The 12352-nt window shown below is 63.0% G+C and overlaps 1 protein-coding gene across 2 annotated transcripts in view; it reads left to right on the top strand.

Moving 5' to 3' along the window:
• Nucleotides 1-12352, top strand: part of TCF20 (transcription factor 20) — a 135206-nt gene that overhangs the window by 34694 nt on the left and 88160 nt on the right. For both annotated transcript variants that reach the window (XM_055142541.1, XM_055142540.1), the window contains one exon: nucleotides 11997-12047. In XM_055142541.1, coding sequence (XP_054998516.1) covers nucleotides 12042-12047 — 6 coding nt within the window. In that variant the 5' untranslated portion in view covers nucleotides 11997-12041. Of the gene's footprint in view, nucleotides 1-11996; nucleotides 12048-12352 lie in introns of those variants that run through there.

Here is a 12352-nt window from a genome sequence, read left to right as displayed (position 1 = left end):
CCTCCCCATTTTATGGCGCAAGAAACGGCCCCGTGCCCTGCACCTGGGGGTCACCCTTCAGAATTCCGTGGCTGTGGCAACCGCCCGCTTCCCCGGCTCGGTCTCTGCCCTCTGCGGGCTGAACACTCCCAAGTCTGATTTGCAGGATCACTTTTTCCCAGGATCGGTTTTAGCCTCTCCCCCCGTCTGGTGGAGAGGCGTCCATGTGTCTGAGGGGGCCCGGTCTAACCCCGGCCGGAAAAGGGACCTTCTCGTCCTGTTGCAGGCTGGCGGGGCACCGGGAACGTGTGCTGGCCCCGTTCGTCCGTGCACTCTCCTGGCTCTCAGCGTCAGAGGCCGGGCCTGGGAGGGAGCTGCTTGCTCTGTCTCGCTGACATCTTCACTTTAGAGGCTTGGGAGGAGGACCTGGACCACTTTGCTGACCGGCTGGACCTGGTCAGCAAAGTGGCAACGTTGAGGGAGGATCAATCTTGGGAATCAGTCAGACCTTGCGCGTGCCCTTCTGTCCTGGGATCTCAGTTTTCTCCTCTGGAGAATGGGACCGTCATGCCTGTGCTTTGCCGGGAGCGGTGTGGTGGGCCTGGAACGCTCAGGTGCCCAGGAGAGGCTGGAGTGAGAGCACAGTGGGGAGGGTGTTTGCCTTGCATGTCCCTGACCTGGGTTCGATTCCCAGCATCCTGGATGGTTCCCCCGAGCACCTCCAGGAGTAATTCCTGATTGCAGAGCCAGCAGTAACCCCTGAGCATCGCTGGGTGTGACCCAAAAAAGAAAAAAAGAAAAAGTCAGGTGCTCTGGAAAGGGTGCTAGGGGAAAGAACTGTTTTCTCGGGAGTCCCAGGGGCTTTTGGAAAGGGTGTCCTGCACCTCCGCCTGGCCTGCTCCCTGCCCAGAGGCCGGGGCAGCCTATGCTCTGAGCAGGGCAGAACACAGGAGTCTCAACCTCTGTGGACTGAACGTTTCCAAATCTGATTTGCAGGATCACTTTTTGCCAGTGAGGCCTTGAACCTCCATGCAAGAAATTGATACCAGATCGATCTCTCCCCCTTCCCCCTCTCCGAGGCGAGCAGTGGAATGGCGTGTGAAAGGGGGTGGGGCTGTGGTTTCCCGGTCCTGGGCTGCTCTGTCTGAAGCCAGGCTTCCCAGGAGGACTGTTTTTAGTTAGCGCTGAGATGACGGGGCACAGGACAAGGCGACAGGGCTCCCGGGGAGGTGGGCAGCTCCGAACGGCCGCTGCACACTCACGCTAACTCCTCATGCCTGGGACTGGAGAGCTCAGATTAGCTCTGCTTGAATGACACACGTGTGAAGGGATGGCTGTGCTGGCATGCCTGGTGGGACGGAAGACTGCATGCACGGTGGGAGGAAAGGCTGCATGCACGGTGGGATGGAAGGTTGCATGCATGGTGGGATGGAAGGTTGCATGCACGGTGGGATGAAAGGCTGCATGCATGGAAGGTTGCATGCACGGTGGGATGGAAGGCTGCATGCCTGGTGGGATGAAAGGCTGCATGCATGGTGGGACAGAAGGTTGCATCACGGTGGGACGGAAGGCTGCATGCACGGTGGGACAGAAAGCTGCTGCACCGTGGGATGGAAGACTGCATGCATGGTGGGATGGAAGATTGCATGCATGGAAGGTTGCATGCACGGTGGGATGGAAGGCTGCATGCCTGGTGGGATGAAAGGCTGCATGCACAGTGGGGCAGATGACTGCATGTGTGGTGGGATGGTGGCTTCGTGCACGTGGGACAGATAGCTGAATGCACGATGGGATGGTGGCTGCATGCATGGTGGGACAGGTCAGAGGGGTGGATACTCTAAGGACTGCATGCCTGCTGGTCTGAATGGTGGCCCCGTGCTTTGATAAGAAGCAGTTGGCAGAGGCCGGAGCAATAGTACAGCAGGTAGAGTCCTTACCTTGCATGTGGCCAACCTGTGTTCGATCCCTGGCAGCCCACATCGTCCCCTGAGCCCTGCCAGGGGTGATTCCTAATGGTAGAACCAGGAGTAAGTCCGGAACATCGCTGGGTGTGACCTCTCCCCGCTAAAAAAAAGCAACAAGAAAGGAGCCATAGGCAGACTGATGGGCAGATCAGGCCTGGAGCCCAGCATCCTGGGGATGGTCCCTTAGTCCTGGAGACTCCTCACTGACCTCGGAGTGCTCAGGTGTGTGGTGGGGGTCCTAGTCGCCCCTCACCTGAGACCACTTGGGGGGGCCTTCACTGAGTTCTTCCTTTAAAATGAAGGTGCGATACATGCAGCTGACTGACTCTTAGTGAAAGTCTTCTGGCCAAGGGGTGACAGAGCTACATGTGGGCCTCAGCACTGCCACGACCTGGCCATATGACCCACTTGTCTCTGAGCCTCAGTTTCCACATCTGCAAAGTGGCTAAGCCCGACAGTTCTAGCATCTGCTCCCAGCCTGTCTCTTTCAGGTCTCCATGTGACTGGCTTTTCTCCCTGGTCACATGCTCAGAGCCGAGCGTGGGTGCTCCCTGAGCACTCCAGCTCCCAGAGCCCCTGCTCTCAGGCGGGGGAACCCCACTGCCCACGCATGCCGTGGCTGCTGCCTCAGAAATGCGCTATGCCCTGTGGGTGGGGGTGGGGGGTGGCCTGGACTCTTCTGTCTGTGCGTGTGCGCCTGCCTCCCTCTCTTCCCCCAGTCTGCTTGACTGAACACATACACCTCCTCCTCCAGGAAGCCTTTCCTGGTGCCCCCTCCCAGACACACTCCCTCCAGAGTCTCTTCTTCGCATCTGTTGCTCCTGGCTGGGCTCCCACTGCAGCTGTGCGGGGGAGGCTGGCGGCATGTTTGTTGCTGAGTAACGGCATGCGCGCCCCTGGTTCAAGGAGACGGAGGGAATCCCCTTCATTGGCCGCTGAGCGCCTGGCCTGGTGCTCGGCACAACCTCAAACCCGGTGCCTGCTCCAAAGCTCAGTTAAGTCGAAGGTGTTGCTGTGCTTCCAGAGTGGAGACTCAGGCCGGAGAGATAGCGCAGTGGGAGGACACTGGCTTTGCACTCGGCCGACGTGGGTTCAATTCCCAGCACCCCAGGAGTGATCCCTGAGCACAGAGCCAGGACTAAGCCCTGAGCAGCGTCGGGTGTCCCCCAAACAAGCAAAAAAGAGTGGGGCCTTTGGACTTGGGAGGTAGTACAGGGCTTAAGGTACCTGCTGCACTGGGCTGACCCGGGTTCAAGCCTTAACACTGCAAGTGATCCCCTGAGCACCACCAGGAGTGATCCCTGAGCACAGAGCTAGGAGCAAGCCCTGAATTCAGTCAGGTATGGCCCGATACACTTCCCAAATACAATTACAGTAGTTAAGTGAGAAGCTCAGGCGTGTGGAGCCTGGTCTATTCGTTGAAAGCCCCTTTCCTGCCACTGGCCCACCCCGTCACTCAGACTTCTCTCCGCCCACTGTGGCATCTTGCAGACCCTGTCAGGAAGAGCGGGTCAAGCCCCAGCGGCCTCTGGCTGAGTGTCCACACTGCTCCAGGCGCTTCCCTTCCCTTCCACAGTCTCCAGCTTCTACCCACAGGTGCAGTAGGTAAGGCTTGGAGCAGTAACTTGTTCGAGATTGCAGAGAAAGGCGGTGGTGCAGCCAAGACTGAAAACCATAGGGTAATGGCGGTAACCATGGGATGCCCCACACAGTCTGACGGCGGTGGCCCTGGGATGCCCCACACAGTCTGACGGCAGTGGCCATGGGATGCCCCACAGAGTCTGACGGCGGTGGCCCTGGGATGCCCCACACAGTCTGACGGCGGTGGCCCTGGGATGCCCCACACAGTCTGACGGCGGTGGCCCTGGGATGTCCCACACAGTCTGATGGCAGTGGCCCTGGGATGCCCCACACAGTCTGACGGCGGTGGCCATGGGGATGTTCCACACAGTCTGACGGCGGTAGCCATGGGAGGTCATTAAAATTTTCCAGTCTGGGGGCTGGAGAGTTAGTAGTACTTTCCATGCAGCCAACCTGGGTTCATCCATGGCATCCCATCCTTCCCCCAAGCACCGCCAGGAGTAATTCCTGAGTGCAGAGCCAGGAGTAACCCCTGTGCATTTGCCGGGTGTGACCCAAAAAGCAAAAAAAAAAAAAAAAAAAACCAACAAAAAAACAGATCATGGTCTGGTCTAAAAAGAAATTTGTTTTGGGGCTTTTGGGGCTGGAGCGATAGCACAGTGGGTAGGGCGTTTGCCTTGCACGCGGCAGACCTGGGTTCGATTCCCAGCATCCCATAGGGTCCCCCTGAGCACCGCCAGGAGTGATTCCTGAGTGCAGAGCCAGGAGGAACCCCTGTGCATCACCGGGTGTGACCCAAAAAGCCAAAAAAAAAAAAGAAGAAAAAAGAAAAATTTGTTTAAAATAAATAAAACTCTGAGTGGGGTGAGGGGAGGGGAAAAAATAAATAAATAAAACTCTGATCTGGGACTAGAGGGCTGGAGCTCTCCCTCCATGTAGGGGTGCCTCCTGGTTGGTCCTCGGCCCATGGGTGCCCCCCCTGCATCTTTGGAAAGAACCCCCGGACCCTGGTCTGGGACTAGGTGGCACCTCCAGGTGTGGGTCAGATCCTCAGAAAATTTTTTTTTTGGCTTTTCGGATCACACCCGACGATGCACAGGGGTTACTCCTGGCTCTGCACTCAGGAATTACCCCTGGCGGTGCTCAGGGGACCCTATGGGATGCTGGGAATCGAACCCAGGTCTGCCGTGTGCAAGGCAAACGCCCTCCCCGCTGTGCTATTGCTCCAGCCCCACTGCTAATTCTCAAATCCACTGTGTGTCACCCAGTTTCCATAGCACAGAGATGTGTGTGTGTGTGTGTGTGTGTGTGTGTGTGTGTGTGTGTCCAGCCCGAGGACAGATGGACAGTGCCCTGAGCTGGCAGGCGGGCGCGTAGACCAGCTCTGCAGACGCACAGACCGCTCTGCTGGGGTCTCACGAGGGTCTGCTACTGCCCCCCTGGCTGAGGAGGAAATGTGAGGGTCAGTGGCCTGCCCACGGCCGCAGTGATGAGAAGCAACGCCCGCTGCCTCCCAGGGCCCAGCCGCAGGAAGTGTGGCCACACGCGGCGTGGCTGGGTCTGGAATGCTCCTCAGCGGAGACGCAGTGACCCGGAGAGGGGTGTGTTCTCGGCAGGGCCTGGAGGCTCGCGGGGAACCCACTGTGGGCGTTTGCCCGGGTCTCTGCTGGTGTTTGCGACGCTGCGCCCATTTCTATAGGGGTCACTTGATGCTAAGGTTCGCCGAGCACCCGGCTCGGGCTGGGTGGGGGAAGGACCCGTGCAAAGCCGAGTGGGGGTCTGGGGTCGGGGGTGGTAACCTTAGCTGTGGGTTTGGGGGAGTCCTTGCTGACACCCTGGATGGGTGAGGGAGTTGGGGGGGTTCCTGGTGCCTATGAACCTCATGCCATGCGGACTGGGCACTGCACAGGCAGCTGTGTGCCAGGGAAGAGCTGTTAGGGGCTGCAACCCACGCCTGGAGGGGCTTTGCAGTTGGGGGAGCTGAGAGCTTGGGCTCAAGGGAGCACTGGTAAGCGGGCTATGATCTCCCTCCTGAGGGCAGTGCTCCCGGCCTCTGTTTTGTCTGTCCCAGTGCTCCCTGGGCCCCAAGGGCCTCCGTCTGGCCATGGGGCACTGCCCCTCCCTCTTAGGCACACCCATGGGGTAAGAGGGCACGTAGCGGGGTACCAGGGGGCACGGACTGCAGTAGGGGCCCCCGAGACAGGACTTGGGGTGATGAGGACTGTTCTCCTCCTGCCCCTCCACACCCCACCTCTGCTTGGGGGTGACCTGGGCAGCTTGAGCTCAGGGGCAGCATCATTCCAGCAGCTGCCAAATCCCTGGAGGCCCTGACCCCCAACTGCAGGCTTGGGGCGCCTTCCTTCCTCCTGTGACCCCCTGAGAGGGTTTCCCACCTCTCTGAGCCCAGACCCCTCCCCCCAACCGAGGCGCCGGGAGCGGGACCCCCGTGCCCCAGCTGCTGCCCTTGACCCCGTGGTGCCCAGAGCTGTCATTCGTGGGGGGAGGGGGTGGCTCAGGCGGGAGCCAATCGTCGGGTAAGGGCCCCTGTCCAGAGCTCAAACGCGGGAGGGCTGCGCCCCTCCCCGCCCCCGCCCCCTCCACTCCGCCCCCTCCTCCCCGCCGCTCCGCCACCTCCACCCTGCAGAGGTGAGAGCGGGCAGGGGCCGTGATGTCACGGGCTCTGCTGATGTCACCGCCCCGGCCCTGTGACTTCACTTCTTGCCGGCTCGGGCAGGAGGAGCCGCGAGGAGGCTGAGAGCCGAGAAACTGCCCCCCCTTTTTCCTCCCCCTTTTTTTCCCACCCCCTTCCTTCCTCCCTTCCCTTCTCCTTCCCTTTCCCCGCCTGCTGCCGGGCCTCCCGGGGCGCTCCCTGGCCGCGGGGGCCGCGGCGGGCCGGGGTCTGGGCCAGGTGGCCGGCGGGATGCGGCCGCCCAGGTAAGGTGCGCGCGGCGGGCGCCGCTCCCTGCGGCCGGGAAAGTTTGCCGGGCGCGCGGGGCGGGCCCGCGGGGCGCTGCCTGCACGCGGCGGCCGGCGCGGGGGGCGCGCGCGGGGGCGGCGGCGGCAGCCGCGGCCCCCATCAAAGGCCGCAGCTGCTCGAGTGGCGGCTGCAGCTTTGAAACTGCCATAAAGAGCGGAGGAGGGAGGGAGGGGCGCGGGGGACGGCGCGAGCGGTGCCCAGGAGGGTGGCCGGGGCGCGCGGGAGGGGGCGCGCGGGGGGCTGCGGGGGAGCCGGGGCGGGGGGCGCGGCACGGCCCGGGAGGGGCGGGGCGGGGCGGCGAGGGCAGGACCCGGGGCTCAGGGTCCCGGAGGCCGAGTCCCCCCGCGCCTGCCCTCTTATCCCTTCGGGTCCACTTCGCATCCGTAGCCGGGGCCCCCAGCGAGGTGGGCTAAGAGGCCGAGGGGGCTGGAGGCAGGGCCGGGGAGAAAGGGGAGGGGAGCTGGCATTTCCTTCCCCACCCACCCCCAAGCCCCCCCCCCCCATTATTTCCAGGCATTTTCTTCCACCTCCAACAGGCCATTTGTCAGCGGCGATCTGGGGACAAAGGCGGGGGCAGTGGGTGGTCGCCGCAAGTTGGGCCCCGGGCACGGAGCGGCAGCGGCTGCAGAGAAAGGCCAACAATTAGGGAGCGGATCGCGGCTGGGCTCATTCAGGCTGTCGAGGGAGCCGTCATTTTGTGTTAGCGTGTGTGTCTGAGCGGGGAGGAGGGAGAGCGGGAGAACGACAGGAGGAGGATTATGACATTGTGTTGTCTCTGTTTGTGGTAAATGCAAATTTGGCACCAGCCGCTTCCCCCGGAGAAGCCGCGGCGAGTAACGGGGTCCAAGGCCCCGGCCCCAGCCGCACAGGGCGCCCGCGTGGGAGGCTGGGCTTCCCCCCCCCACACCCCGTGTGTGTCCCTCCCCCCCTTTCCTCTCTGGCTGTGCGTCTTCCATTTATTTTTACAGTGAAGTGCAGGAGACAGACAGGCCGCATGGCGGGAGGAGCTGGTTCTCCCCCTCCTCCCGCGCTGGAGGGAGACCCCCCCCAGCAAGCCCCTCTCTGCAGCCCTCACCCCTCCCCCTTGGCTGCCCTCCTCCTGCCAGGTCCCCGAGGACCTGCCCCACGAGGACCTGCCCCACGCGCCGTCCTGCCCTTAGCCTGGGCGGCCTGAGGTCACAGAAGGCGACAGCTTCCTCCGGCGGCTTCCCAAAGGGGTCCAGAGAGGAGCGCCCGGGCAGGAAGCCCCCACGGGGGGGAGGGGGTACTTGAGACCACCGCAAGGCCCAGAGCTGGGCTTGGCTCTGGCTGCAGCGCTGACCTGGCCTCCCCACGGGGCTGGCAAGGGCTTCTGCAGCCCTGTACTCCAGCCCCTTCCAGAAAGGGCCCCTGGGGTGGGAGCGGGCGCCTGACCGGGGCCAGGCAGAGCCAGAGCTGCCCCCTGGCCGGCTCGCACAGGTGGGAGCTGGGCTCCATGGAGGATGGTGTGGGTTTGACTGCGGCACAGACAGACGCCTGCAGGGACAGAGTTTGGAGCCGAGAGGCTGAGGAGGGGGCCGAGGAGGGGGCCATCCCTAGGGTGGAGGGTCTGGGCCGGCGAGGGCGGGAGGCCTGGCCTGCTGGGCCCCACCTGCGAACGTCAGCCCCTCGGATTGTGGCAGTCCCAGTCCCCCTTCCCAGACCTCCCTGCCTCTGCTGTTGCTGGAACAAGTCTTTCTGGGCTTGATCTGCCTCCTCCAGGAAGCCTCCCTGGCCCTCTGCCTGGGTGTCTATGACCTGCCTATCCCTGACAGCCTTCCCATGGGGTAGCCCACCCTCTGATGCCCACCAGACAGACCCTCATTCAGGCACCAGGTGGGCATCTGGAGGTACCAGCCGTCCAGTCATTTGCTGAGTACGGAGGAAATGGGTGCCTGGAGACCAGAGGGTGGGTCGTCGCCAGATGGAAGCTAGAGAGAGGGGGTGAGGGCTCACTTCCTTTGGACACCTGCACCCCAAAGAGATACCCCCCCCTGACAGACACACACACACACAGCCTGCTGTGAGGGAGCAATCTGCAGTTCGCCGAGGGGGGCGAAATGTCTGCCCTGAGCTGGAGGAACCTCCCAGGACTCGAAGACCCCCCGCTCTGGAGCACAGCCCTGCGTGGGGACCCCTGGGCTCGACCCCCTCAGCAACCCTGGGAATCCTTCTCCCCTTGCCCTTTTATCCCCTGACCCCCGCACCAAACACGCATTGTCTTCCGGTCCTGTGCCCCTAAGCTAATCTGTAGCACATGGCCGGGGGGGGTACGAAGAGGTGCCCACCTGGCCACCCTTCAACTGCAGCCCTGATGCCCGCGGTGCCCGCTGCTAGTGGACAGGAGAGACCAGGTGACCCTCCCGGGCACCCATGGGGGGCTGCAGGCCCACTTCTGGGCTGGGGAGGCTGGGAGGACACACGGAAGCCACGCAGGCGCCTGTCCAGGGCCCCGCGCCTGGCCCGCTGGACGGGCACCCTCTCCCTCGCAGAGGCAGGAGTTCGGCAGTGCCCACTCTTGCCGCCCTCCCGATGCGAAAGGCCCTGAGCGTTGGCGGCAGTCAGGCCCCCTGGGCGCGTTTCTCCCCGGCCATGTGCTGACGGTGTGACGTGCAGCAAGTTATTTGGTCTCTCAGAGCTGCGTGTTCAAAGGGTACAGTCCAGGAAGTGGTAACCTCGCCCCGTAAGCGGGTCACCAAGGTGAAGTTGGGGTGCCTGCACACAGCAGGGGCTCCGTGGCAGCAGGAGGTGGGGGACCGAGGAATGTCTGAGGGCGCTGCTTGTAACTTCGAGACTGAAGGGTCGGCCCGTGTGTGCTCCCAAGGGCACTCACGAGGGGCTTCAGTGGGGAGGTGGCGTTGGAAGGCTTTGAAGAGTAAATAGGAGTTTGCCAGGCTGAGGGTTCGCCGTCAGACGGGAAAGCAACAGCAGAGATTCCCAGCGACTGGAGTGAGCGAAAGGTGGGGGTGAGGAGGGAGAGGAGCTGACTCAGTGACAGACTGAGCGGGTTCCCCACCTTTTGGTTGGTGCTGGCTTGCCTTCAGGGACCGTGCCGGCACTTCGCTGGCTCTCTGCGATCCCACACAGTTCTGTTCTTGCAGGTAGTGCTGGGGGCCAGGGGAGCAGGCGGTGCCGGGGCCACACCCAGGCCTCTGCCATGCTGGTCATGTGCTCTGCCACTTGAGTCGTGGTCGCCCGGGCCGGGGCTGTATAACTGGGTGGCAGAAACTGCCCGTCTCCAGCCGGGCAGTTTCTTGCCCCCCAGTGCTGCCCAGTGGGGGTTCTGGGGGGCAGCAATCCAGCTGGGCACCCCGGGTGGCCGGAAGCTGCTGCCAGAGGCCAGGGAGGCTACTCTCAGCCTCACCATCCCCTGCTGAGACAGCAGCAGGGGGGGTGCCAGCGGTGGGCACCACCCCGGCCCTGCCCATTTTGGAGCTGTGGGAGGTCAAGGCAAGTGGCCTGGCCCTTCGGAGGTGATAACTGAAAATTGCAGGGTGGAGGGGACGGTGCCAGGAGGTGGTTCTCACCTGCGCGTAGTCACCCACTAGCTGCTGGGGGCATATGACGCTGTGTCAGCACCTGTCAGCTTGTTGCGAAGCGAGACACGCATGTCCAGGAACAGAGGCGCAAACTCCTGGCAGCCTGCTCGGAACCTCAGTTTCCCTTGCTGTGACATGGGGAGAAGGACTGTGCTTGGCGTCCCAGCTCGCACTGCCTTGACATTAGGCTTTGCTGGGGGGGGGAGGGTAGGGGTGGGGGACAAGGAGCCCAGCTCTCCCCCCTACCCTGCGCATAATGTGGGGGGACGGCCGTGTCCCAGAAGCCGACAGGGCAGAGCCCTGGACATCTGATGCTTTCTGGCGACGTTAAACTTGGTAGAGTGGCCCAGGCCAGACGGAACTGGACAGCCAGGCAGAGAGGCAAGGCCAGCGAGGGCTCACGGCCAGGGGACACCCCTCACGAGGGCCAAGCTCCCCTTCTGCCGTCGGTCGGGCCTGGAGCCGTCACCCCTGTTCCCTGACCCCCAGCATCCCTCCTGTCTGCTGCGGGGGGCTGTTGTCCCCCTTCCTGGCGACTTCTTCCCCTGGCCAGCTGCCATGGAGGTGTGAGTGGGCGGGAGGCCGGGCTCATTGATTTTTCCAGAAAGGACGCTCGCTTCCCTGAGCCATCAGCTTTGAAGAGCGAGCTGCTGACTGGCCTGCCCGCTGCCTCCTGCACCTCGGCTGGGCCGGGGGAGGCGTCCCCCCAGCGGCCAGCACCTCCTTGTATTCGGGGAGGAGCGTCCAGGCGCCTGGCTGTGAGGCAGTGGCCGGGGGTGGGGGTGGGTGGCAGATGGTGGCTTTACTGCCTTTCTGTCCCCCCAGCACAACATGGGGTCACGTGCTGGCTGTGTCCATGTTGGGGTGTGTCGCGGGCGCCTCGCTACTTGTTCCCGGGACAGCGGACCCCTAAGGTGGGCAGGGGCAAGCAGAGGGGCCGCAGCTTCTGCACGGGTGACATCAGTGCCTAGTGTCCGTGTTCCGGAGGGCTCGTGTCCCGCTGGGGTCCCCCTCCAGGTTTCCAGCCTGTCAAAGCTGGGAGCAAAGACGCGAGGCAGGGCAGGAGCGAGGACCCCGGGGTGGGCACTGAGGCCGGGGTGCAGGGCGAGGCCTCGGGGGCTGGTGTGTCTGTGCGGCTGAGACAGCACCCTCCGAGGGTGGGAATCCCGGTGGGTGGGCAGAGGGGCGTCCCTCAGCAAGCACCCGCGTGGCTGGGCCACTCCCGCACCCGTTCCTCAGCCAGGATGTGGGAGGTGGGGGTTCTGTGTGGGATGGACCCCCCCAGCTCTGCCACGCTCTGGGCTTTGGGTTCCGCACCTGTAATTGGGGAGCACCGAATGCATGCGGGTGCTTCCGGAATGTTCTCCATTGTTAGCCTCTCTGTCAGCTGCTCCGCCCCACCCCCACACTCGGAGTTCCTGAGATGCCCTTGGGGTGTGGGCGGCAGCCCCCAGCCGAGGGGGTTGTTCCGGGGCTCCCCCTTACCTCCAGCTAGGCTGCCAGCCTCGGCCCGGCCCGGGGCGGGGTGTGCGTATGGGAGCGGGGAAACGGGGCGCAGCCTGCCAGAGAATCGTGTGTTGGCTCCCACTGCTGGCCTGACAGACAACTGATGAAATATGTCACTTTCAGACCTTTGCAGAAAGAAAATTCTGGAAAGCGTTCTTAACCCCATGGGGGCCGTCAGTCCTCTGCGCTGTTAGCAGGTTCCAGCCTTGGCTGGGCCACAACGAAGCTCGGGATGCCCCGTGCCCAGGCCTCAGTTTCCTCATCTGTAAGGCAGGGCTCTTGAGCCTGCAGTGCTTCTGGGCTTCTGTTGGTGGGGGTTCCTTCCCCCCGCTGGTCCCTGGCAGACTTGGGGTGTGCAGAACTGTGGGGTATCTGCTTGGAGACCCTCCCAGCTGGAGTCTCACTAAAACCCTTGACTTTTGTGATTTCCAGAGAACGTGGAAGGCCCCTCAGGCAGCCTGGCCCCTCCCGGGGGAGATGCTGGTAAGTGCCTTGCTCTGTCTGTGACGCTCATTCCACATGTTTTGGGGGGCACTCCATCTGTTGTTGGGATATTGGGGGGGTCTGCCCTGCTTAGAGAGTTGATGCAGAAGGGGCTCCTGGCATCTGCACCTCCAAAGGGCCAGGGGTGACTGGCTGCCAAGCTGCTCACCCCCAGGGCAGCTGGTCTAGTTGAAGCGAATCCTGTGGCTCCTGCTTTTTCTGCAACCTTACATGGGTTTCCTGCCCTTCCCTGCTGCCTCCTGCTCCAGGGCCTTTGCTCCTGCCCTGCCTCCTCCGACTTCCTC

The sequence above is a fragment of the Sorex araneus genome, chromosome 6 (genome assembly GCF_027595985.1).
Source record: "Sorex araneus isolate mSorAra2 chromosome 6, mSorAra2.pri, whole genome shotgun sequence".
NCBI lineage: Eukaryota > Metazoa > Chordata > Mammalia > Eulipotyphla > Soricidae > Sorex > Sorex araneus.
This window is presented reverse-complemented; position numbering and strand designations above follow the sequence as displayed.